This window comes from Lynx rufus, unplaced genomic scaffold (genome assembly GCF_022079265.1).
Source record: "Lynx rufus isolate CCGP_SWC_20201006 ecotype Redwood Valley unplaced genomic scaffold, mLynRuf1.p SCAF_43, whole genome shotgun sequence".
NCBI classification, from domain to species: Eukaryota; Metazoa; Chordata; class Mammalia; order Carnivora; family Felidae; genus Lynx; species Lynx rufus.
In genome coordinates, this window is record NW_025814860.1 from 1,451,016 (window position 1) to 1,476,256 (window position 25,241).

A 25,241-nucleotide genomic window follows, 5' to 3' on the forward strand; every position below is an offset into this window, starting at 1 on the left:
TGTGGCAGGATCTGCCCGGCCCGGGGGTCAGTCCAAACCTGGAACCAGTCCCGAGGGCCGACATAATGCCGTGCCCTTGGCTGCCCACCCCGTGTGAGCAGCACCACGGGCCACAGGAGAGCCCTGGGCAGCCGGAGCAAAACAGTGTGCGGGGCCTCGCAGGCAGGTGAGCACGAACGGGCCTCAGCGGGGGGAGCAAGGCCAGCACTGCCGGCCATCTGCCCTGGCAGGATGGCAGTGCCCTGGGCTCTAAGCCCCCATCCCCCTAAATCCATAATAAAAATAATCCCGCATTTGCCTGATCTGCCCCAGTTCCAGAAGCGTCTCCTGATGTGTCATCGTGTTGATGCGTGACAGCAGTCCAGGGAGGCACAGCTGACCCCATTTCACAGAATTGCACCAGGGAGGGTTCGGGAGCCCAAGGGGGCAGGGGACACCCCATCCTGCTTTCTAGGTGAGGACACCTGACCTTTCATAGGCCCCCAGACCAGAGCTCCTGCCAAGAGCCTGGTCCAGGCCTTTGCGAGGATCATGACTGGGAAGCTGGGCACTGCTGGTCCCTGCGGCTGCCGTTGCTGCCTGGGGGCCCTCCACCCAGGATGCAGCCTGGCGCCTGCGTCACTCAGTAGCCCCAGGGGCACAGTTCCCCTGAGAGCAGGACAGCAGGGCCTACCACACACACCCAGAGCATCACGGCTGAGGGGAACTGGATGTGGTCCCGGCCCCGACGGCACCTTCTGCCCCGAGGGGCAGAAGGCAGAGGGACTGTCTGCTTGGGCCCCATCGTGGGCCGGGTGAGGAGCCTGACAGAGAGGTGATGGGCCCCCTCCCTCCTCGGAGCCCCCAAAGCCACTCAGCCTGGGCTTGGGCACCCCCGAGCCAGACACCGCCTCCTGAGGCAGGACACTGCCAGGGCACCCCTGGGCCCACGAAGAGCAAGTCCGGCTGTCTCTGGCTTAGGGTAAACTGAAGCATGGACATACCTCCCCGCCCTCAGGGCAGCTACCCAGTCTACCCGCTGCTGGCCGGGGCATGGGGCACAGGCCCAGATGCCCTCAAGGGGACAGGCTCACTCCTGTGGGTGGCTCGGCTCCAGGGGAGGGCTGCCCACAGACCCTTCAGTTGGCACTGCTGAGACCTCAGAGGGGTACGGTGTCCTGGCCCTGTTACCCATACCTAGCCTATGATTCAGCCCATCAGGGGCGCGGAGGGCTGGGGCACAATCTAATGGCTGTAAGTCTTTGGTGGCAGCACCACACGGCAGCCCAGGAGCCCACCCAGCCCTGTGGGAGACCACTGTCCAGGGCCAGAGCTGACCCACGTTGCCTACCCCTGCATCTCCCACCCCCAAGGGCTGGCAGACCATGTAGGGTCAGGCGCAGTCCCTGGAGGAGGAGGGGAGGCAATGGGGGCGGTGCCAGAGCCTGGCCCCCAGGTGGCAGGAGTGGGCGGGGCACCTGCCCGGGCTCTGCCCGCTTATGTGCCCGCTCACTCATTCACTTGGTCTTCGCTGTCACTCACCATCACTTGGTCCTTGTCACTTGGCCCTTGCTGGCACCATCCAAGGTAGGTCTGACCAATTGGCCCCCTGTGCAGAGCAGGAAACCGAGGCCGGGAGGGATTCTGGGACTCGCCCAGATCCCACCGGGCTGACCTGGACCATCCTAACCCCCAGATGCCCCTGCCTGTTGGTCTTATGGCCGAGGGCAGCTGCCCTGCGTGTCCCAGCAGGCCCGACCCCACCAGTGGGGAGAACCCACCCCCCCCCCGGTCTTCGGGAGGGCGGGGCGGGGGCGGGGGCGGAGCGGCCGAAGGGGAGGGGAGCCGCGTCCTGCGCCGTGCGCGCCGCCCGCAGTGCCCGCCGAGCGCCGAGCGCCGTGGCCGGGGGCGTCGCGGGGCGCGCGGGACGGGCAGCCGGCTCCGGCGGCGCTGCGCGCAGGTAGGGCAGGCAGGGCAGGCGGCGGGGGCGGCGGGCAGGGCCGCCGCCCCCGCCCCCGCCGCGGAGAGCCCCCAACCACGTGGCTGTACCGGCCAGGGGTGGGGATGCTGAACTTGGGTCTCCGGGAGGGGAACACCTGCATGCCCCCCGTTGGCTGCCCCCCCCCAAGAGGCAGACTCCCCTCCACCGGGGCTCTTACCCTTGGCTCCTGACTGACCCTTCCACGACGACTCCTAGTGCGGCTGTTCTGTCCCCAACCGACCAGGACTGACCCCCCCCACCCCCACAAGAGATCTTCCGGCCAGGAGTCCCCTCCACAGGCTGACGCAGGCAGGGCCGCGCTCCTGTCAACCCCTGCCCACCCTCCCAAGGTCCAGAAAGCCAATCTCCTGGCTCTCAGCCTCAGTGATGGGAGCAGGGCCTGGGGCCCAGTCAGGGACTCCCTGGGCCCCTGGAGTGGGCTGAGGTGGGGGAGGAGGCAGGAAGCAACCTGCTCTGCCAGGCTGGTGCACAGCAGAAACTGGGCCAGATGGCTTGTGGACGGTGCTGGGGGCAGCCCTGGGCCCAAAGAGGCTGCAGCCCCTCCCCAGTCCCAGACCTGCTGTGCAGCCTGGGACCCCAAGGTCCTCAGCACCTCCTCCCTGCAGCCTCCAGGCAGCGATGCAAATTGCAGCCAAATCCTCCTGGCTCTGGGATTAACTTCCTCTGGGTAGGCTTCCCCATGCAAAGCATTAGAAAGGAACTGGAAGGAAGCCAAGCAGGGCCCCACCTCTTACATGATGAGGGTCTGGGTCACCCACTCTGCAACCAGGGTGGCAAGTGGGCCTGGGAGTCGGGAGGGCGGGCTTCTGGGAACCCACTTGTGCCGTGTGCCTGGCCCTGCTGTCGCCACAACATTGCCCCTTTCCTTCCCACCCAGAGACCAGGCCGTGGTAAGGCTTTGGTGGGGGTGGGAGGTAAGGGTGTGGAACTGAGTAAAAACTTTTCCCTGTGGCTAATTAGCCCCATGGGGGAGGGGCAGGCACATGGGGCCTCATTTGTGGGGCTTCAGCTCCAGGCCCTGCACCCTGTGGACTGTGTGGGTGCCTATGTGGACCTTGGGAAACCGGTGGTGAGGCCCCTGGGGACCTCCCAAGCCCCAGACTGGGTGTCACTGTACAAGGGTGGGCCTCCCTCCTTCCTTTGGGAGGGGGTGCCCTCAACCAGTGGGTAGGGCACATCTGGGGGTGACCGCCGGCTGGCGGGCCCCCTGGCTGTTGCTTCCTCTCGCGCCCTCCAGCCCCAGGCTGGCCACTTCCGAAGCTCCCGACGCCATGGAGGAGTGGGATGTGCCTCAGATGAAAAAAGAGGTAGAAAGCCTCAAGTACCAGCTGGCTTTCAAGAGGGAGATGTCCTCCAAGACCATCCCTGAGTAAGTCCCCAGGACCCCACGGAGCCCCGCCCACCCAGGGCTGCCGGCTCCCATCTGCATCTCATTTCCCTGCCCCGAGCGTTTTGCATGAGCCAGAACCACACCTCCACAGCCAGCCCTCGCCCTCGGCCACCCGCCTGCTCACCTCCCCCTCTCCACCCTGCCCCACACAGGCTCCTCAAGTGGATCGAGGATGGGATCCCCAAGGACCCGTTCCTGAACCCCGACCTGATGAAGAACAACCCGTGGGTGGAGAAGGGCAAGTGCGCCATCCTGTGAAGCACCCCCGCCCCGACTCTTGCCTCTTTGTAGGGAGAACACCTCGATAAAGGTGTGGCTTTTATAAAGACTCTTTGATGATGTCCGTGCTTTTGTACATTTTCTGATGGAGAAAAAGCAACAGCACAGCATCAAGCCTGGGCCCTGGGGCATCTGGTGGGGGGGTTCCAGGGCACCCAGCACGGGTCGAGGTGTCCCGCACAGCCCCAGGGTATCCAGCGTAGATCCTGGGGCGTCCGGTGAGGGGTCCAGGGCACCCAGCACGGGTCGAGGTGTCCGGCGCAGGCCCGCTACAGCAGGTCCCGAATGTACAAGCTGCGCCGCACGGCATTGGAGACGCCCTCCTTGAAGCGAAACCAGACGTCACTCCTGCCCACCGCTGTGCCTATGCGCCACTCGGTCGCATCTGTGTCCGGGGCCACATCTCCTGTGGAGGACGTGTGGTTGCTACTCTGCCTTGCTCCGGCCCCTCCCTCCTTCCCCTCCCTCCCCTCCCTCCCGCCACACACCTGCATTCAGGGCTGGCGCTCTCTTGATGACCACACGACCAAAGAAGTCTCTCTCGGGCTGAAGGAGACAGGTTGGTCAGGGTCTCAGACTCCCTGCTGTGAGCAGAGGGCCCGGGCGGCTGCGGGAGCAGACGCCCACCTCCCCTCCCAGCCTCCCTTCCCTTCAGCCCCTCAGAACCCGCATAGTGGCAGGAGGACACCGTAACCAGATCCAAACTGAGCCAAGTGGAACGCCCTACGCTGAGCAGCAGGGAACTACTGGCAGGCCCCCAGGGCTGAGCACCAGCCCCGTCCCTACCCGCCTGCCCCCCACCCCCACCCCCTGCACCTGTTCCTCCAGGGCCACTCTCTTCAGGATGCGCTCCAGCCGCTGCTCCTCGTGGCTGCGTGAGGCAGGTGGCTGCATCCCTTTCTCCCCAGCAACCCCCTGGGGACCCTCCTCTGCCTGCAAAAACAGGTGGCGAAGGCTGACTGCGCAGGGCCACTCCAGGGACAAGGTCCCTTCCAACAGCCCTGCCCTCCTAGGCCTGGCTCTGGCCCGAAGCCCGGGCACGCTTACCTGGTGGCTGTCCCCAGCCCGGGCCAGGGCCTCCGCCCGCCGCATCTTCTCCATTTCAATCTCGTGGGCGATGAGCTGCTTGGCCTGGTAGGTGAGGGGCTTGCGGGCCGGCAGCTCAGGAAAGCGGCAGACCTCCTCCACGTTCCTGCTCTCAGAGTTGGCACAGAGATGTACCTGGTCAGCAGAGACAGGCAGGGGCCACCTGCCACACCAGCCCCAGACGCCAGAATGTAAGAGCTGCAGGGTGGGCCCCGGTCCTGGCAACACGATGCCTGAGCCCCACAGCAAGAGAAGATTACCTGCCCCAAGCCTCAGTTTCCCCGACTACACGTGGGCACAAGAAGGGAACCCCTCCAGGGCCACAGGATGAAGAAATGAGACAAGGCAAGGCCTGGTCTCAAGTCTGGGGCTGAGCGCTTGGAACTGTCACCACTGCTGCTTCCCTGTGACTGTGACAGAGGGAGACGTGCGGCTGGTGCCTCGCTGGGTAGCAGGGCCCCGGGGACTATCTCGGGATGGGGAAGCCGAGCCCTGGAGAGCTCAAGGGCCCTCTGTGGGACACTGAGGCAGCGAGAGCCTCCGCAGTAAACCTCAGACCCCAGCGCTGTGCCTGACCTGGAACACCACGCCTCACGATCACATCTGGGCAAAGGCTAAGCGGGAACTGAGCCCCTGCCGCTACCCCACAGACGGCAACACCGACACACGCGTCGCCGAGACCACGCTTTCAGATTCCCGGCCCAGAGACCACCACGGCACTTGGAGCCCAGCTTCCTGCCCCCGGCACCCCCGCCCCAGGTGCCGCACAGACTCACGGCTCTAGCCTGTAGACATAGTGCCCGTCGGGCACGCGCTCCTGGCGGTAGGTTAGGCTGTAGGCAAGCATGGTTCCCACAAGGCCGGCCAGCTGCTGTTTCTCACGAGTGCTGTACAGCTGTGTGCTCACCTGTGGACGGGGCGCAGGGACAAGGGCACGGACGCTGAGCATGGCCAGGGGCCCTCCCCTATGGGCAGTCGCAACCCCGCCCTGGCTGAGGCACTCACAGGGCGCAGCTTGGGCGCAAGGATGTCCAGAAGCAGGCAGAGGACATCCAGGACGAGGGCCTGAGGTGCAGCCCGGCTGCGGGTAGCGGGCGTCAGGCCCGACACCAGCGTCTGGATGAGGTTCTGTGTCTTGCTTGTCCGGTTCTGGGCCTGGGGCAGAGAGTGAATGGGGCCTGGGTAACCCGGCGTCTCTGGGCCGGCCCCGAGCCCCGGGCTGGGTGCAGGGGCACACCTCCTGCTGGCTGCTGGGGAAGGCGATCCTCGGCACGTGGCTGGAGGCGAAGAGCAGGTGGAAGGCTGCCGGCAGGAAGGGCAGGTAGCGCAGCAACCGGAAGCTCTGGCCGTGGTGGGCGGCCCGGCTCAGCAGGTCGTCAAAGGCCAGCCAGTCGAGCGCCGCGCACACGGCACCCAGGCTGGAGTCCCGAAGCCGCAGGCGCAGGAAGTTGTCAAACAGGCCCTGGGGGTGAGCAGGTGGGTGGGCCCCGAACCCCTCCAGCCGCGGCCCCCAGCCCGCCATGTAAGCACCACCCAACGGGAACCTCCACCTCCCACCGCCCTGCCAAATGCAGGGCCTCGGGACATCTGCAAACACCAGCAAGGGCCCGCCCCAAGACCCCAAAGACAGAGCCAAGAAGGCCCAGCCTGCCGCCCCGGTGTTCTGACCAAATCCCTGACAGACGTACAAAAGAACCCGACCTCCCTAAAGGAAGTTCCGTCAGTCAGAATCAAGGGCATAGAAGAAGCCCCACTCTCGTTCCTTGCGAGAGTCGTCTCCTTGGGCTACGGCACGACCCCTCCCCGTAACGGTTTCCAGATTTACGGATCACCCAATAATCCAAAGCTGCTTAGTCAGGGAGGCAGCTTAGGCCGGGCTTCCCGGGGGTGGGGGGGCACCTGTGCCACCCGCCCAAACCGGAACTCCACTCTGCCCGCTCCGCCCCACCCAGATGGATCCCGACCAGCAAATGGAGTGACCCCACTGCGCACCCGGCCCACCTCCCCACCCTGCCAGCCCACACGGGGCGTCCCCTCCTGGCACCAGCTAGTCCCTCCACCCAGGCCTCGGTCCACTTGCTGTCATCTCTGAGAGATCTCCCCGATGCCCCACGTCCACCACCCCTCGCACCTATCCTGTTTCCCTGACACCATCTGAAGTGTCTCCCGCCCGCTGTCTGGGGACAGACACACAGCCAGGTACTGACCCACTGGGAGCCCCCAAAAACGTCCCAAGAGCATCATTACCTGGACCACCTTCTCATGCTCGCCTGCAGACGCAGCCACGTGCAGGATGTGGTAGAACCGCTGGGAAGCCGTGGTCAAAGGCACCTCGGCAGGACGGGGCCCCAGACCTGTGGGCCCATCGCCAAGCAGGAGCGTGTGCGGGATCAGGGCCAGGTTCTGGCCCCAGCGTTGCCTGCAGAGGGGTGCCGAGGCTGGAACGGAGCCCCGCCTCTTTATCGCTCTCGGTGGCACCTTGCCACCCAAAGCGGCCTGAGGGTCTGCTCTACTGGTCCTTAACGGGATGGCGGGGAGGCCAAGTGCCCCCAGGGCCGGGGCAGCATTTGGTCTCTGCTGGAGGCAGGGCTGGCCGGCCCGCTTACCTCTGGGCCCGGGGCAGCTGGAAGACCTCCTGCCACACGGAGAAGAGCCCCTTGCGCTGGTCCTTGAGACCCACGCGAGTGGTCTGCACGACCTGCACGCTCAGCTGCCGCCGGCCCCGCCCGTGCAGGAACTGGACACAGGGTGTGAGGGGCAGTGAGAGGCGGCTGAGCCCTGCCTCCCCCGGCCGCAGCCCCTGCCCCACCTGCCCACCTGCAGGGTGTTGATGCAGGCGCGGATGTCGTTGTCCGTCTTCTCACAGAGAGCCGCCAGCGCACCCGGGTCGGCCTGCATGCCCCGCCGCAGGGAGATCTGCAGGGAGGCGGGAGGGTGGGCGCTCTCTCCCACAGAAACCCCCCCCAAGGCCACCTCTTCCCCAGAACACAGGTGAATGCAGGGGAACAACAGCTACAGACTCAGGGGCCCGGCCTCGCTCTGTGCTCGAACCATCTACTGCCAGAGGGCAAACTGGTCCAGCCACCCCCACGCCCAGGGGTCAGCTAGGGGATGGGGCCTGGATGCGAGAGGGGACCAGGACAGGCGCGGCGTCCCCCCACCCCATAGCTGGCCACATGGCCCCCGGTTGCGTATTCCCCACCACAGCCCTCACCCACCTCTTGTAGCCGCTGCACGAGCCTGGATGACAGTGTGGGCGGAAAGTGGAGAAGAAAGGCCTGCTGCCTCAGCTGCCGCAAGGAGGGCACAAACCTGTAGGGGGCAGACACGGGCACACACCCGCCCCCAAGGGCAAAGGCGGGGGGGGGGGGGGGGGGATGGTGGGGCGGCACCCTCCCAGGGGCCCTCTGCTCTCCCCCACTCACTGGTCATTGCAAATGCAGATGACGGGCCTCATCAGGAGTCCCCCCTCAGCCCAGCGTCGCCGTCCCCCACTTGTGGGAACAGCCGGACCCCCAGACTCTGCTTCTCGCGGGCCCTTGCGATCCAGGATGCTCAGAAGAACGTTGACGGCGGCCTGGGGTATGGGCGGAGGACACGGTGAGCCCCAGCCCGTCGCCGGCCCACCTGCCCACCCACTAGGGCGCCCAGGAGGCCCACCACAGGGGCCCCGTCGATCTCATCGATGACCAGACAGTTGGGTTTCCCGCCAGCACCCAGCACCGACTCCATCTGCGTGGCCGCCTCGATGCACGTGCGGAAGGCCTCAGGGCTGCGGTCGTCACTGGAACCAGTGAGGCCAGAGGTGGGGCCGTCAGGGGAGCGATCGGGGTCCCTGGCAGCACAGGCTCCCAGGACTGGGCCACCAGGCCTACAGCTAGAGGCTACCCTGTGACAGGACCACCCCGCGTCCCAGCGAGCCCTGACAAAGCACGAACTCCACCGCCCAAGATCCCGGGACCAAGCCCCACCTCTGGCCCACCACGGTTTCGGGGGAGTCAGAACAGACCGGAAGCCTGGCACGTACCTCGCATTCAACTCCACCACGCAGTAACCAGCTTGCCGCGCAATCACGTGAGCCAGGGTGGTCTTGCCCAGCCCCGGGGGGCCACACAGCAGCGCCACCTGCGGCCAAGACAGGCCGGATGAAGACAGGCTACCACTCATACCACCGCGGAACCCCTGCTCCGCCCTCGAGGCTGAAACTCCTGTCCCGTGAGGCTCGCTCCTAAGGGATGTGCCCCAAGCCCACTGTGGCGAGCACACAAGCACAGACCACACTCAGCGCGCTTGGGTTCCCGCCTACCGCTTCAGAGTCAGAGACAGCGCTGCCCGAGACCAGCAGTGGGAGATCTGACAGAGACGCAGATACTGCTAGTGCAACTGAACCCCAGAAACCACCCGCTGTCGCCGTGAGCGTCCTGGAAAGGTACGCGGTCCTCGGAAAAGCAAACTTCGCCCGAGTCTTTAAAGCACACTCAAATTCCGACTCATGTCACCGACGTTCCGGGCCAACACCCTGGCGTTATGACGCCCTCAGCCACGGAGACAGAGGCCCCAGAGGCTGCAAGGGTGCTGGCCACCCGGGGAGCACAGCCCCCGGGCTCAGAGATGTGTGTGGCACGGCCAGGCGGGGCTCACCTTCTGCCGGGGCCGCCGGCTCGGGTCCAGGTCAGCCTCTAGCATGTCCTCTAGCACCTGCTCGTGGCTTTTCCATTTGCTGGAGGTCGTGGCCTCCTTGCCACCGCGGGCCAGCTCTAGACCGGGTCTGGGCCTCCGAGCAGGCCTCTCTCGGCCGAACACCACCAGGTCCCACAGCTTCAACCACTTGAGGAGGCAGCGGTTAGTGAACTGCAGGACGGGAAGCGTGGCCTGGAGGAACCGCCAGCACCGAGGACTCCCCGTGCCCGCCCTTCACGTCAGCCTGCTGTCCCAAGCCCCGAAAGACACACGGGAATGCGGACGCTAAGGAACAGGTCACCCTGCCGGTGAGTGACAGAGCGAGGCTCGCACCAGGACCTCCGTCCCTACCACCCTAACTCCCTCAGGAGACCCCACTGTCCCGCGTGTTCCAGCATCAGCTGCTGGGACAGCGGGAAAGGAAACAGGCTGCAGGCAGGGGGAGCCCTGGACCCCCAGCCCAGGTCGCAGGTGACTTCCAGAATGCCAGCCCCATGCTGGCCTCAGCTTCCCCACATACAGCTCCAAAGCGCAAATCCAAACCCTCTCCACCCTCCCAAGGTCCTTCAAGCTGACAAGAACAACCTTGGGGCAACAAAAAAATCAGTCACGCGTGAACGGGAACAAGAGAACGAGGTCTCACGTCATCGCTAAGAAGCTCCGTGTAGCACCGCGGTGCGAACTCATCCACCCAGAGGCAGTGCTGGGAGTCGTCTTGGCTGTCAGCCAGCTCCTCCTCAGGGGCCCCCGAAGTCTGGACCTCCTCTCCCACCTCCTCAGAGCTGAGGCTGGAGAACATCATGACCTGAGCTGCCGGGCGAGTAGAGGGACTGCACACCCCCCGCCGACTACAGGCTGGAGATCAGCAGTCCAAGAACCGGTAAGGGTCCCAGGGCTGGAAGGGCCCACCGTGTCACCTGCGAAGCGTGTCTGAGAGCTGACGGGCCTCCTCAAGCAGTTGCTGCCTCCGCTGTGCAAACAGCAGAGACGGGATCAGCGTGTCTCCAGCACGCAGTCACCCCAGAGCTACCCTTCTCCCGACAAATCCCACCTCACTGTCGACCTGCTCCTTCAGGGACGCGAAGGACACACCCAACAGGTCCAGCTGGCCACGGCCTCGCCACCAGATATCAAGGAAAGGGTTCTGTTGGGAAACGAGGACACCATTTGTCATCTCTCAGAACACAACCACCCACAGACCCTCTCTCGTCAGTGCTCAAGGACCCAGGTGGCGTTTTCTACTGACAACAGACCGACGCAAGGACAAACCGCCTCTCCCAACAAAAATCCTAAAGAGAAAATGCACTGGGATGGAGATAGCTCTAAAGAAAAAAGGTAAAGGTTAAAACATCAGAGAAAGGGAAAAGAGACGCCACAGGAAGGGGACAGTGAAACTGGCCCTCACAAGTGGATGACTGCAGGTCACGTGAACTTCCTGAGGGGTCCCCAGGGTCTGAGGGTTGATATGATGTCTAGGACCCTTTCCTGGACGGCACCGAGCCCGCCAACCCTACAGGAAGGCTGTTGCCAGCCTCTCACCCCCACTTGTGGCCACACAACACTCACCTGCACCCCTGTGCCCACGGGGTCACCCCGCAGCACCAGAAAAGCCCGGCAGCCACCAGTGGAGGTCACACTGACATAGTCCTCCAGGACAGGGGGCCGCCTCAGGACAGGATTTCGAGCTGCTGGAGAGGCCTGAAGGGGACCCACGTCAGCACCAGCATCCAAGGGCCTAGGAAGGGACAGATGCTGACCTGGGGACACTCACCTCCTGTGACCATGGCCCGAGAAACTCAGATCCACTCTTGACTATACATCCCTCCCACACACACTCAGCCCCAAGCCTCCCAAAATCTGGGACCCTCCCAAAATCCCTGGGGCATCTGTGCCCCAAGCCACACACCCTTTGCCCCACAGTTCAGGGGGGATCTCCGGACTCGGTGGGGGGGTGATGTCCCCAGCAGGCGAGTCAGGAAGGGGCGGCTCTTCCATTTGTTCAGGTCTGAAGTTCAGCTTCTTCACGACTTCCATCCTGAGCCGTTTGACCCTGGGGGCTGGGGAGAAAGTCGAAAGTTTCAGAAGCTCTTGCCAAGCCTCACACCCCACCCGTATGCTTTGAGGCTCTGAGGACATACTGGGGGGCAAGGCCCCGTCCCTGGGGTCATGATCGGCCAGCTGCCTCTTCCTGGCACTGCCTTTGTGGTTCCCTGGAGGTCCGCCTGGAGAGCAATGAGTGGCAGCGTCCCCTCCAGCAACGGCCTCCTCCTCGAATGTCAGCCGGGACCGACACACTGCGGGCCAGGGACCCCTGGAGGGCGACGGGGCGGCTGTCCCTGCCGGGAGAGAAGGTTGACAGCAGCGGCGCCAGGTCAGCCTGTACAGGCAACAGCTCCCGCGGCCTGGGGCGCTGGAGGGCCCTTCTCGCTCCGATACGCCCCCGCCCGAGCTCGCTCCAGCCTCCGGGTCCCCGCCGCCTCCCCTCCTCCGACCAGCCCTCCAGGACTAGGGGGACGAGGCCGAGGCGGGGCCCACGCCCACCTTCCAGCTCGGCCAGCACCTCGAGCTCGGCCGCAAACTGGCTGTAGAAGTCTTCCTGGCCGCCCCCCAGCTCGCGCTCGGGGTCTCCCATGGCGCCCGCTCCCGCTGCACCAACCCGCCGCTCCGAACCTCCCGCGCGGCCGCCGGTGCTGCGCGCCGTTCCCGCCCCTCGCGTCCCGGCGCCGCCAATCAATGGCCGGCGTGCCCGGCGGCTGTCGCCATTGGCCACCGGGAGGAGCGGGGCGGAGGCGGGGCTGCGCGCGCAGGCCGGGCGGGGCCGAGCCAGCGCCGTGGCCTCGGGCGCTCACCATTGGCCGGCACGCCCGCCTGTCTGCGACGAGGGCGGGGAGAGAGCCGGGCTGAGCAGACGCGCCGGAGTCGAAGCGGAGGTCCTGGGCGCTCACCATTGGCCCGCACGGCCGCCCGTCCGGGGCGTGCGCGGGGCGTGGGCGGGGCGTGGGCAGGGCTGCGCGCTCCGGTAGGTCCCGTGAGGCGCGGCTGCGGGGTCGCTGGGCCGCCAGGTGCGGGGACGTAGTGCTGGAGCCGGCGCCCGGCAGCTGCCTCGCGGGCCGGGGCGGCGCGGCGAAGCTGCAGGTCGGTCCGAAGTAGGGGCGGGGCAGGCTGCGGGAAGGGCTCCCAGAACCCGTAGGCCGGTGCCCATCAGACCCAGGGGTCGGGGGCTGCCGGGGAGGATTGTATCTGCTTCGGGGCGGGGGCGGGGGGTGAGGGCGGAGATGGCCTCCCTCGCTGGGCGCCACGGCCGCCGGGGGGGTGGGGGGTGGGGGGTGGCCGGCAGCTCCTCTCTTGGCCCCTCCCCTCTCGGCCAGCGGCTCCTGTCGCGCGTTGGAGGACTGCCCCGGAGGGGTCCGCGGGGGTGGGCTGAGGCGCGAGACTGCTTCTTCCGGGCTCTGCGTTTGGGTCGGACAACCCCACAATCAGAGCTGAGAAGTGAGAGTAGAAAGGGATCTAGTGCGTGCGGACGCCGCGTCAGGAGCTTCACGCCGGGGACCCTGGAGAACAGGGATGTACACGCCAATTGCGCAGGACGCTGACGTGCGCTGTACTTCCCGTGGACCCCCGTGCGTTGCAGGCCCCAGCATGGAAGCAGGCCCAGTAGAGAGCCTGTCGGTGGTGTACCAGAGCCAGGATTTCCTGGTGGTGAACAAGCACTGGGACCTGCGCATCGACAGTAGGATGTGGCGTGAGACCCCCACCCTCCAGAAGCAGCTGCGCCTCCGCTTCCCCGAGTTAGCGGACCCTGACACCTACTATGGGTTCAGGTGTGCAGAGGCCAGGCACTGGTGGCCCCCAGCGGCCTCTGCGGGAGGGAAGTGGCCACCCCCAGTCTAGCCACCCCTGATCCGCTGCCCCATGCCAGGTTCTGCCACCAGTTGGACTTCTCCACCAGCGGGGCCCTCTGCGTGGCCTTGAACAAGGCTGCAGCGGGCAGCGCTTACAAGTGCTTCAAGGAGCGCCGTGTCACCAAGGCTTACTTGGCTCTGGTAAGGCCTGACCGGTCTCCGAGGCAGGGGGTTCCCCAGAAGTGGTGGGTGGCCCCGAGAGCAGCTCCTGACCCTCTGCCCGGCAGGTACGGGGACACGTCCAGGAGAGCCGGATGACCATCAACTATGCCATCGGCAGGAACAGCACAGAGGGTCGGGCTCACACCATGTGCATCGAGGGTACACAGGGTACGCAGGCCAGGGGAGTGGGGTCTGTCAGGGGGACATCCCTGGGGACCAGTGGGAGGGGGAGGGTCATCCAGTGAGGGGCCTGAGCGGGCAGGGCCCGTGGAGACAGGTGAGCGGGGCTGGAGTGGATCGGGCCCTAGGCTGGTCCAGCCAGCCTTCACGCCCTGTCCTCCTCCTCACAGGCTGTGAGAACCCAAAGCCAAGTGTCACCGAGCTGGTGGTCTTGGAACACGGGCTGTACGCGGGCGACCCCGTCTCCAAAGTGCTGTTGCAGCCCCTCACGGGTACGTCTGGGGGCGGGGACCAGGAAGCCGTCCAGGCCCCTTTGCTGTCTGTTAACGATGTCCCTCGCGCCCCTGGCGCGGTCGATGTCTGGCACCCACGTCTCTTCACACAAGGTGCCGCGGTGTCCCTTCTGTTACGCGTGAGATGAAACGGTGGCACAGGGGCAGAGTGGCCTGCCTGGGGCCGTTCCACTATCTCAGCCCCACACGGGGTCTTGCTCCTGGACGTGAGGGCCTCTGGAAGGCCGGCAGGAGTTCTCCAGCGTGCCTGGCCCTGACCCTCCCGGCAGCGACTCTTGGAGTCGACCGCTTCTCTAAATCCCGATGTTCTCGTTTGTACCAGGAAACAGAGAGGTCTGCCATTTTCAAGGGTTCCGGGGGGCTTCCAGACAGCGACAGGACAGGGCTGGGGCGATGTGGGGGGAGGGGAGGGGCACGGGATGCCCTCCCCACCCTACCTGTTCCCTCGGCACCCCCACAGGCCGGACGCACCAACTGCGCGTGCACTGCAGCGCCCTCAGTCACCCCGTCGTGGGGGACCTGACCTACGGGCAGGCGTCGGGCCGGGAAGACCAGCCCTTCCGCATGATGCTGCACGCGTTTTACCTGCGTATCCCCACCCACACCGAGTGTGTGGAGGCCTGCACGCCAGATCCCTTCGTGCCCACGCTCGATGCCCGCTGGAGCCCCCACACCCTGGTGCGGTCACTGGACCAGCTCGTCCAGGTCCTGAGGGCTGCTCCCGACCCTGAGCCTGCGGAAGGGAGCCCCGGACCTTGCAGCACTCCCACACCCTCCGCCAGGCCCCCCGAGACAGAGGCACAGCGGGCGTCGTGCCTGCAGTGGCTGTCAGAGTGGACACTGGAGCCTGACAACTAAGGGCACCACGGTGGGTGGGAGCGCCAGCTGGGACCACTAGGGGTGGGGGCTTCAGGGGAGAACCCTAGGCCCGTCCCAAGTCGGGGGTGTCCCTGTGTGCGGCGCCCCTGCGGACAGGGACGGAATCCCCTGGCTGTGGCAGCTAGACCTGGAGAGGGGCCGCAAGGCCAGCAGGGGGAGCCAGGCCGCCAAGATTCCGGAGGATGAGGCCTTCCTCCAAGCCCCCTCTCCCCCAGGGGAAACCAAGGCCTGCCTTCCCGGCTCCAAAGCTTCATCCCTCGCGGCTTGTTTTTGTAAATTTGCCCAAGGTCTCCCTGCAAGAGGCAGAGGCAAGAGCTGAGCCAGCCTCAGGTTGGGTCCCTCCGGGGCCCCCAGCCCGGGCCTCAGAGCACCTGGTCCTCACCGTTCTCAGAGGTCCTGTGTTGGTCAGCCTAGCCGGGCTGGGCCTCCCCTCTTGCAGACCCTGACCCATCCTGCCCGTGATACTGCCTTGTGCCTTTGCTTCTACCACACTCTGCCCGTGGGCCCCCTCCTACCCCGATGGCTTGTGGGGAGGGTCTGAGCCACGCCTCTCGACCCTCTCACAATGCCTAGGCAGCCAGCAGTCCCGGATTTGGGCTTGGGAGTGAGGACGACCAGCCCCCATCCCCGGTAACACAGCCCCATCAGCCTCCTTGCAGCTGAGCGTCAGGGACTCAATAAATACTCAGTGACTGACCCCGTGAGCAATCGTGAATCTGTCCGACGTGGGGGACTTGGGGGTCCCGGATCCCTGCCCCCTTCCCTGCATGGGGCAGACCTCTGCCCTAGGCCCCCCAGCAGGACCCAGGATGGACCTCATGGTCCCGGCTGCTGACCTGTCCTCCCCCACCGTGCAGTGAGCACCCCACAGCCCTAGTGTGAGGGCCGGGCTCTGGGTAGAGGACCAAAACTGGGTCAGTCCTGTTCCTGGAGATCCCCATTTCTGGCCAAAAACATGGCAGCATCCATCTGTTCTCACCAGTTCTTCCTAGAGCTGTGGTCTCCACATCCGCCTTAGGGCCCTTCACCGTCTCAGAGGGCCAGCCAGTCTCCAGGGTCGGGGAGAGCAGGAGGCAGGTGTGACCAGCCGCAGGACACTTGTCTGGACGCACTGGCCTGGGGGGTGGGGGGGGGGCCCACGGGCTGGGCCTACAGAACCAACAACAGAGAAGTCAGAGAGCTGGGTATACCTCGTAGTCCCCAAGGTAGGAAGGCATGAGGGTAAGGCACACAGGAGTAGGCACCGTCCTGGGGAACGTTCTCCGTGTGCTGCTGCTCCCCGTAAAAGACCTCCTTGGTGCCTTGAATCCCCCCGGGATCCAGAAAGCCACCCACAGGCCAGGTCTGGACCTTGCTTCCTACGGGTAGGCTGGGAGGTTGTCTCCCACCACCCCGTGGGCCTCTAGGCTGAGACTGCAGAGGCCAGACACGGGCGCACCCGGCCTGTCTGTCCCCCCGCCATGCCCCGGCCGTGGGTGGGCAGGGTTGGATGGTGTGGGGATCGTGCAGGTGCCCCTGGGCAAGGGGGAAAAGGGGAGCTTCCTTAGCAAGAGTGGCGGGACAGGCACTGCTGGTGGGGCCAGAGCATGGGCAGGTCCCCACTGGGGAGCTGCGTGTGCTGGTGGGGCCCCGCCCCCAGCCATGCGGAAGGGCAGCTGGACTTCGGTGAGGCCTGTCCACACCAGGGGAGGGGGGAGCTGTCTTCAGCCGGTCCCTCTAGCTGTTGGCGCCTTAGGCCCTGGGTCAACACGCCTGCTTGGCGGTGAGGCTGGCTCTCTGGGCACGTGTGGCTCTCCTTGTGGTGCTGATGACAGTAGTTTGGTGGCTGACCCAGCACCGTGGGGTTCCAGGCCCCCGTATCCCCCGGGCCCTGCCCCCCTCAGCTGGGGATAAGCTTCCACGGCACCTCCCACTCTACCTCAGGGGACCCATCCTGGGCCCCAGAGCGTGTGCACCACAGCTCTTTGCCATTGAGGACACCTGCCTGCTGCCTTCATCCCCTCCCCGCCTCACAGCACGCACACTTACGGACGCACACGCTCACGGGGCAGAAAGTGCCGCGTGCGTGGCCGAACCCAGGTGCCACACTGGATCCACGTGTGCCTGATGTCCCTGTGGGGAACACCTCTATCGTTCACATAGTTGTGGCCGCCCCCAGGCACACGCGTGTGCACAAAGACACCAGCACACACGACAGCTGCAGACACGCACGTGTACGAATACACACGTGACCCCCAGGGCACAGACACATTCCCCAGTGGGCAGGGGTGTGCGTTGGGCGGCTGCCAACCGTGAGCTCAGTCTGTCGCTCCGCCGGGGCCGGAGGGCAGGTGTCTGCTGTGCTCAAGGTCCCCCGGGGCGGACACGGCACCGTCACCTGGCACAGCCCTGGTCTCTCCCCTGCACATCTGCCAGGTAGGCATCGCTTCAGGACTGGGTGGCCAGGCAGGCAGGGTGTCAGGCGAGGCATGGAGCCGAGCAGGGACACAGGTGCCCACCCCCTGCACCAGCCCTATGCCCCAGGGCTCAGCTGCAGGGTCTGACACACTCGGTGGGCTGGGGTCCCTAGTGGCTGGAGCACCCGTCACCTGGCTTATACCCCCCTGCGTTGGACAGCCACCCCGGGGCGCGGGAGCAGCCTCCCTCTACGGCAGAAGGTCTCCGAGCCCAGGTGAGAAGTGACGGCTGGGGCAGGGCCACCCGAACCTCAGGGCGCAGGCTGGGAGTCAGTGTCATCGTGGCTCTGGGTGGGGAGCTGAGCCCCTCTGAGCTAACGCTTTGCTCCCTGCAGAGGACAGTAACACCCTGGGTGGAGCGCAATCTAGAAGCCCGCAAGCGCCAACACCCTCAGGACCTCCATCTGCAGGCTGGCCAGGGCTGTTCCGGGGCTGTGGTGGGGGTTGTGGCCGGAGGCAAGGTCTGGCTGGGCCTCCAGGTCTCCCTGGAGGAGAAGAGAGCTTTCTAGGCCACCCAGGTGTGGGCACAGGTTAGGGAACCCCTGAAGCTTCAACCCCCAGCTCCCTGGGGGGGACTTACTGGGACCACCGCCCCTGCCCTGCAGCTGTGTGGAGATCTGTTTATCGGAGACACCAGAACCTGCAGGTGCCATGAGCCCTGACCTGCGATAAGGAAGGCCCCGGGGTTAGGGCCGGCCCCCTTCTGCCACTCCCTTTGGTTCCGCAGAGCTATTGTTTGTGGGGCTGTTACCCTCCCCAAAGACAGAGACACTTGTGGGGCAGCCATCCTGTGTGACCCCAGACTGCAATGCCCTCTCTGTGCCCGGGCCGAGGAGGGCAGGGGACGGTGATGGCGTGGGCCTCATCACGTCCTATCTCCTCTCCAGCTTGTCCTGAACCCACCGCCCGTGACCCCACACCTTCCTGCACAGCCATGGGCCTCAGAGCAGGTGAGACTGCCCCCCCCCCTCACAAAGGGGCACCGTGGACCCTCCGGGGGTGGTTCCCACGGCCGGCTCCTCTTAGGTGGCAGGACGACCATCTGTGGTCATAGGGACACAGGGAGCCCTGGGCAGACCCTTGACGGATGCCCCCACCAGGCAGGCGCAGCCCTGCCGGGGGGGTGGGGGGGGAGGGCGGCAGCCGCTCATGGCCCATTCTGTTCCAGGTGCCCAGGTGAGCCCAGGCCTCGCCCTCCTCATGTGGCTCACCGCCCACTGCTCTCGTCCCCAGGCCCAGGGCTTCTCCCAGGGAGGGCTGGATGCCAGCAGGGCTGACCTGTGGGCCAGGTGAGTGCCAGCCCCCCCTGCAGTTCCAGCCTACAGGTCACATCCTGGCAGCTGATCCCCTGGCAGGCGGGGGGGGGGGGGGGGCGCGGGGAGGGGACAGTGCGGCTCCAGGGGCCGCACCTGACGGCCCAGGCGAGGCTGAGGCAGGGCTGCCCCCAGCACTCACCGACCTTGCCCCAAGGTGGCCCAGATCACCCAGTGTCCTGCATCATGTCCCAACCACACCAGAGTGGCCAAGAGTGGGTCCCCCAGGCTGTCGCAGCCGGGACTGGGGCCGCTGAACCCCTCACCTCTCACACTGCTCTCCCGGCCAGAGTCCTCTCGGCTTTCTTCCCCTGCCCCGAGGCTTGGCTGCTCTCTCAGGTCCTAAACAGAGACTCGGTAATTCCCAAGCACTGTTCAGAGGGCTCATGCGTGGGCTCAGCCACCCTTCCCTTCCCTGGGAGTCAGAGACCTCTCGTGGACCATCAGTCACTGACCAGTCAGTGTGCTGATTAGGCAGGGCTGGAGACCCAGGCTGAAGTCCCGTGAGACGCCCTCCCCACGCACGGATTTTAGTAGACGCACAGCCTGCGGAACACTCAGCTAGGAACCAGCCTGGCCGTGGTGACACCGCAGATGCCCGGACCACATCTGCTCCAAACACTCAGCCGTTGCTGGGGCCGGGGAGCTCACTCGAGCTCAGAGCCCCCTGGGACCGGGCCCCGGGCGGAAGCACAGACCCAGAGTCCAGGCCGGGGCCATACTGAAGCCCTGCTCATCGCCTGGAGCCTGGGGCCAGCTACGTGCCACAGGGGCACAAGTGCGTGCCGAGCGGAGCCGCGGTCTTGCCTGCGCCCAGGCGCCACCAGCCACCCTTCCTGTATCTCAGGCCCTGGGTGTTGGGGAGCTGACCTCCCTCCTGTGCACTGCAGTCCGGGCTACACCGCCCCCCCCCAACTCACCGCCTGCCTCCTTTCTGCCCAGTGCCAACGCCTCCCTCCTGCACAGCTTCTGGTGCCAGCCGGCCAGCCAGCTGCCCCGGGACCAGCTCTCCGCTCTCATCAGGGCGATGGCGACTCGCCGGGTCCTCCTCAGAGCCTGGCAGGTGAATGGCTGTGGCGGATGGGCGCAGGCTGGGGTGCTGAGGGCAGGGGCGTCCCCAGCGCAGGACACGGGCCAGCGGGGGGCCTGCGGGGCCGGGTGGGGGCGAGCTCACGGTGGGGGAGAGAAGGGGGGAGCACTGGGGCCCTGCGGGAGACACCGCCAGCGTCACCACCGCCTGAGGGGTGTCGCTTCAGTAGTCCCCGACGCGACAGGGGGTCTGGCCCTCCAGAGGTTGGGCTTTCCCTCCCCTGAGTGACTCTCTGCTGCTGCCCACTTTGGATCATTTCTAGGGCCTTCTCCGCCAATTACCTGCAGACCCCCTGCCTTCTGTTCTTGTGTTCGGGTGAGGGCTTATCCGCCAGGCCTGCGCTGGCCGCTTCCTCCCTCCATCTGTCATGCAGCGTCCCCCTTTGGGACGGGTTCTGGGCCCTGGGCAGATCCCCCAGCCTGCTGGCCTCTCCCTGCGACCCACCACTGATCCAAGCATTGCCCGTCCCTGAGTTTAAAGAAACGGAAAGAAGAAAAGCTACCATTTTGTCTCTTTATAACATTGGTATGAAATTAGTACTGAACCTAGAACGACCTCAAAGTGAGTCAAGCAACACAAGAAACCCAGGCAGGCGGCCCTGAGATAAATGCCTCTGAGTCACTGTAGTGCAGGGGGGCCCAGGGTGGGGAGGACTCTCGGGCTGGCCTTGACACATCCCGAGAGCGGCTGAGACGGGAAGACGACGTGATGTCCAGGTGAGGCGGGGTCCAGGCAGGCAGGGAAGGGACCACCCTGAGGGAGAGGGTAACGTGGCAGAGAGAAGGGGGCCGGGGGAGCCCTGGGCTGAGCGAGAGAGTGACCCATCACCGCCCTGCCCAGCTCAGCTGCCTGGCCAACCTGGCCGCGCTGCACAGCCTCCAGGACGACTTTGAGCTCCACCCGCCGGACCTGCTGCTTTTCTACAAGTGAGTGCCCGCTCCCGGCCCGAAACCCGGGCGGCACAGGCTGAGTGTGCCTCCTTTGGAGTCCCGGGGACCCCAGCTCCCCAGGGATATCCGGGCCGCCCCAGAGCACCGTTGGCCGGTCCCCACCCTCCCGACAGCCCCCCAACCCTCCCACAGCCTGACACAGGTGAGGGAAGCCGACTGCCGGGCCTTCACCCACCGTGCCGCCCAGGGGGACACGGAGCTGCTGGCCAACCTGCCGGACCAGAGGGCCGCCCTGCAGCGTGTGGCCTTGGCCTGCCTGGTAGGCACCGCGGGCGGGCCTCGGGCGGGCCGGGTGGACCGGAAGTGGGGCCAGGCTCACGCTGACCTGCCGTCCCGTAGGGAGGACCCCGCTTGCGGCTCAGCGCCTCTGACCTGCTGCTCCTCGGGGTCCTGGTGTGCGACATGGACGCGTCCAGCATCGTGGCCGCGGACCCCCGTGTGCTGCAGAATCTGCAGCGCTGCCATCGGCTGACCGCCCCCCAGCAAGCCGCCCTCAACACGCTGCTGGCCAGTGGGGAGACCACGCTTGGGTAGGCAGGGCCGGAACTCTCTGCCCAGGCCTCCCCCTCCGGAGGAGACCGCCAGTGTGTACCGCTCTGCCGACCTTCGACCTCTCGCCCCGGCTCACAGCCCCACTGACCCCGCAGCCTGGGACACACCGGCTTAGGGGTGCTGCCCCCACCCTCCGAACCCCACGGTCCCCTGCCCCCACACCCGGAGTGGGAGAGTCTCTCCTGAGCAGGGTGTCCCCCACAGGGCAGGCCCCAGAAAGTGGGTGCTCGGAGAGGGGCAGGCAGCCTCCAGGCCTCGGGGCTGTGCTCCCGACCCTGACACAGTGCCCCCCTTCCCACATGCCAGGCCTCCGGGTTCCTGGAACCTAGAGGGGCTGCGGGCTCTGGGACCCCTGGCCACCTACATCAGCTCCAGCCTGTGGATGCAGGTGCAGCAGGTAGGGTGCTCTGGAGTGGGGGGCTGTCCAGCTGGCTGTGGACAAGGGGAGGGGCGTCCGGCCGGCCTTCCAGCAGCCACTCCGCTGGGGACTGGTGTCCCCAGTCCCTCCCTGCCCCAGGGTTTCCATCCGTGGGGCGGGAGGAGGAACCAGGGGCCCCTGCCAGCCCCTCGCCAGGGTATGGAGTCTGTATGCCCGCTCTGCCAGGCCGTGGGCCTGGACTTCTTCGGCAGCACGGTGGCCACGTACCGAGCTGGGCGGCTTAGCCAGCAGGACGCCAGGCGCTTCGTCACTGGCTTTCTGAAGGCCAAGGCTGAGTCGGTGTCCTCTCGGCCCAAGCGGGGCACAGGTCAGTGTGGCCACTGTGGCCCGGGGATGCTCTGTCTCCTCCGCTTTGGGCTCCTAACCCTAGGGCGGGCTCACCCAACATGTGGCATGCTGGCCTGGGCGTGGCCTAGGGGTCTGCATCCAGCCGAGGGGTGCGGTGGGGGGTGGGGGGGCGTCGGGGTTCGTTAGAGCCCAGTGGAGCTGAACTGTAAGGTCGAGCCTGGGTTGGGAGTCGAGGTCAAACTCAATCTGGTCCGGACACAGTTTTCTTGGCTAGAGGTCAAGCTTGGGGAGAGAGTCAAGGGCAGGCCAAATTCAGGAGTGAGGTAGGTGGGTGGGGCCCCAGGTCAGCACAGGTCAGCTCAAAACCCCCAGCCCACCCCCAGCCACAGGGAGACCCTGCCTCCGCGGGGACATCACGGCGGCCACGCTGCGCGACGACCTCTTTCTGGTGCACTACGACTGCGTGCAGCTGGAGTCCTGCCTGGGGAGCCGCGTGCTCAAGGCCAACCTGGACCCCCTGCTGCAGCACCCTCTGCCGGCCGAGTGCCAGCGCGTCGTCAAGGCCAAGCTGGCTCGGGTGCGCCGCGGACCAGCTGCGGGAAGGGGTGGGCGGGCGCCGGGCGGTGTGGCCTGACCCCCCCACCCCCACCCCCACCCCAGGTCTACCCACGCGGGGTCCCCGAGGAGCAGCTGCCGCTCATCGCCTCGCTGGTCTACCTGTACTCCCGCTCCGAGATCGGCCAGTGGAACGTCACGTCCAGAGACACCGTCGTGGCCCTGCTGGCCTCAGATGTGGCCCTGGAGAACCAGACTGAGGTGAGGGCGGTGCGGGGGCCGCGGGCGCGGGGGTGGGGGGCGCCGACCCCGGCCCCGCTGACCCGGCCTCGCCTCCAGGCTGTGCTACAGAAGTACCTGGACCACAACGGCACCCTCACTGGCGCCCTGCTCGTGGCCATCGGGGGCTCCCGCCTCTGCTGGATGAGCGCCAGGCAGATCCAGGCCATCAGGCCCTCGGAGTTCCGGTGAGCCGGCCCAGTGACCGCCCCCTCACCGCCCCTCGGCCAAGGAGGGTGGGGCTCAGCCAGGCCACCTAAGGCTGTTACTTTTCTACGGCGGCTGCACAACAGAGTGCCATTAACCCAGCCGTTTGAGACCTCTCGCTGTCTGGAGACCGGAAGTCTGAGATCAAGGCGTCACAGGACCAGCCCCAGCAGGGACGCTCCTGCTTCTGGGGCTGCCCGAACCCCTCGGCCTTCCCGGGCTGGCGGACGCCTCGCCCCGGCCTCGGCCTCCGTGGTCACGCGGCCTCGCACTCGGTCTGCGTACAGATCTCCTTCTTGCATCCAGTTGTTAGACCTTGGGCCACGCTAATTCAGCGTGGGGTCATGTTAGAATGGACCTACAGATAGCGACCACGATTCCGCTTTCAAACAAGACCACCTTCTGAGGCTGGGGCAGGTGCGAGTTTGGGGAGGGACGCTATTAGGCGCAATACAGAGGGCGAGAGGAAAGCTGTGGAGGGGAGCGGCCAGGAGCGTGAGGGGCTCCCGGCCTGCCCAGCAGCCTCCTCCTCCCCCAGGCTGGCCGGGGCCCTGGATATCTCCTCCTGCCCTCAGAGCCGGAAAGACGTGCTCTACGCCAAGGCCCGCGAGGCCTTCGGCAGCACCAGGACCACGGCTGCCTATTACCGCTTCATGCGTCCTTACCTTGGTGAGACCCTGCCCTGTGCGCAGCAGCCCGTCCCCAGAAGCCCGCCGCCCCTCTCCCCTCACCACTGCCCGGCCCCCAGGAGGTGCCCCCGTGGAGGAGCTGCGGCATCTGGTCCAGGCGAACGTCTCCATGGACATCGACACGTTCACCAATCTGAACCCCCGTGTGCTGCAGGTGAGCCCTGGGGGCTGCCCGCCCAGGGGAGGCCCGAGCGCCCCAAAGTCAGAGGGATGCAGACCGCGTGAACCCCAGCTCACTGCTGCCAGGCCTCACCCCTGTGCTCACTCCTCAGTCAAGCACTGCCCTGCCAGGTCTGCCCTTGGCCCCAAAGCTGGCCTCTGCGGGACCCTCCGGACCTCCCCCCCACGGCCCCCTCCCTTCCCTCGCAGAGCCTGAGTGTCGGCAATGTGACGACACTGCTGGGCCAGAACGTGGGGGACCTACAGAAGGCACGGAGCCACCCGACCATCAGCTCTTGGCTGCGCAGCCTCAACAGGTCGGCCCTTGGCGAGCTGGGCCTAGACACGGACCCTGCCGGCCTCAGCGGCCCAGGCCGCTCCACCACCGTCACCCCCAACACCGCGCCCCGGGGGCCCTACCCAGCCCCCACGTCAGGCCTTCCCAGGCACAGCGCCCCCGCCTCCGGTATGCTCCCAACCCGCCCTCGCCTCTGGTGGGCCTTCCCCACCCGGCCTGGTCGGTCTGCCCAGCGCCTCTGTGGACCCCCGACCTCACACTCTGTCGGCCACTCTTTGTTTGTCTCCCTGGGTGGCATCTGGGTGACACCGGCCTCACTCTTCACTGGCGGCTGAGTTATGGGAGGACAAAATCCCCTCCTCCAAAACCTGCTGAGTGCCAGAAAGTGGGGTGGGGGGGGTGGGGGGGGGAGAAGCTGTGCCATCCCTGCCCAGGGCCCAGGACAGCAGCCTACATGGCCTTCCCCAGCTGCAGGGACGGTGTGAGCCTTGAGGGGGTGCCCAGGCCCGGGAGGCGGCGGGACAGCCCGGGGGCGGCTCCCAGCGGGGACTGATGGGTGCTCCCTCCATGCTCTGCCTACAGGCAGCCCACCAGCCCATCTGGGGTACCTGCCACTCTCTGTGGCCCTGCCCTCTGGCCTCCTGTGGCTGCTGTACTGGGGCACCTCAGGGCTCAGCCAGGACTGCTCCTGGGACACCCGCACTATGGCCTCTGAAGACGGCGCCGCCCCAGCACCACGAGCAGGGAAACGGGGGCTGGAAGCTGGGGTCCACCATGTCCGGCATTCTAGGGGCCCGCAGGGCTGGTCCCCACCCACATCCAGCTCCCAGGACACGGAGCTGGAATGAGGATCCGGGCCCACCCCGAGGCCAGCCCTGAAGAGTTGACGGAGACGCTGTCCCAGCCCTCTGGTCTCCCTCAGATGCTGCTGGGGAGGGGGCGTCCCTGAGGGATTCGAATAAAAGACAAGGTGACCTTCCCGCCTGTGTCCCTTTGTTCTGAGCCGGAGGAGGGGCAGAGACCTTCTCAGCCTGGACGGACTTCTGTGCCATCGTCTTCCGGCCGTGTCTCCAGACGCCACCCTGAGTGTTGGCCTGGACTCGGAGGGGAGACCCCGGGACTGGAAACAGTGGT

The 25,241-nt window shown here is 66.2% G+C and overlaps 4 protein-coding genes across 6 annotated transcripts; 3 read left to right on the top strand and 1 right to left on the bottom strand.

Annotated features, from left to right (window-relative positions):
* Positions 1–3,252: 3,252 nt before the first annotated feature.
* GNG13 (G protein subunit gamma 13) lies at positions 3,253–3,660 on the top strand. The gene is made up of 2 exons (XM_047098059.1): positions 3,253–3,350; positions 3,524–3,660. Exons 1-2 carry the CDS (start codon positions 3,253–3,255, stop codon positions 3,627–3,629), a joined length of 204 nt encoding a protein of 67 aa, XP_046954015.1. The 3' UTR covers positions 3,630–3,660.
* CHTF18 (chromosome transmission fidelity factor 18) lies at positions 3,655–12,071 on the bottom strand. Its single transcript, XM_047097937.1, has 22 exons — positions 11,958–12,071; positions 11,555–11,752; positions 11,323–11,473; positions 10,983–11,151; positions 10,468–10,560; positions 10,334–10,386; positions 10,060–10,204; positions 9,378–9,587; positions 8,764–8,861; positions 8,397–8,520; positions 8,162–8,313; positions 7,955–8,048; positions 7,554–7,652; positions 7,343–7,473; positions 6,984–7,155; positions 5,974–6,198; positions 5,742–5,891; positions 5,513–5,643; positions 4,698–4,842; positions 4,467–4,583; positions 4,139–4,196; positions 3,655–4,056 (listed from the first exon to the last, which is right to left on the bottom strand). The coding sequence occupies exons 1-22, from the start codon at positions 12,046–12,048 to the stop codon at positions 3,920–3,922; spliced, it is 2,943 nt and encodes a 980-aa protein (XP_046953893.1). The 5' UTR covers positions 12,049–12,071; the 3' UTR covers positions 3,655–3,919.
* Positions 12,072–12,413: 342 nt separating this feature from the next.
* RPUSD1 (RNA pseudouridine synthase domain containing 1) lies at positions 12,414–15,529 on the top strand. Of its 3 annotated transcripts, XM_047097919.1 has the most exons (6): positions 12,414–12,551; positions 13,048–13,237; positions 13,336–13,459; positions 13,546–13,648; positions 13,831–13,932; positions 14,414–15,529. In XM_047097919.1, exons 2-6 carry the CDS (start codon positions 13,056–13,058, stop codon positions 14,809–14,811), a joined length of 909 nt encoding a protein of 302 aa, XP_046953875.1. In that variant the 5' UTR covers positions 12,414–12,551; positions 13,048–13,055; the 3' UTR covers positions 14,812–15,529. The 3 variants fall into 3 exon arrangements, with proteins under 3 accessions (XP_046953875.1, XP_046953876.1, XP_046953874.1); XM_047097920.1 differs by lacking the exon at positions 13,048–13,237 and having other exon boundaries at positions 12,416–12,551; XM_047097918.1 differs by lacking the exon at positions 12,414–12,551 and having other exon boundaries at positions 12,797–13,237.
* A 2,908-nt stretch (positions 15,530–18,437) lies between these two features.
* On the top strand, positions 18,438–24,955 carry LOC124525486 (mesothelin-like protein). Its single transcript, XM_047097884.1, has 12 exons — positions 18,438–18,577; positions 19,544–19,664; positions 20,532–20,617; positions 20,774–20,900; positions 20,981–21,171; positions 21,500–21,939; positions 22,304–22,497; positions 22,581–22,736; positions 22,815–22,942; positions 23,537–23,804; positions 24,020–24,275; positions 24,690–24,955. The coding sequence occupies exons 1-12, from the start codon at positions 18,438–18,440 to the stop codon at positions 24,953–24,955; spliced, it is 2,373 nt and encodes a 790-aa protein (XP_046953840.1).
* The last annotated feature ends 286 nt before the right edge of the window (positions 24,956–25,241 follow it).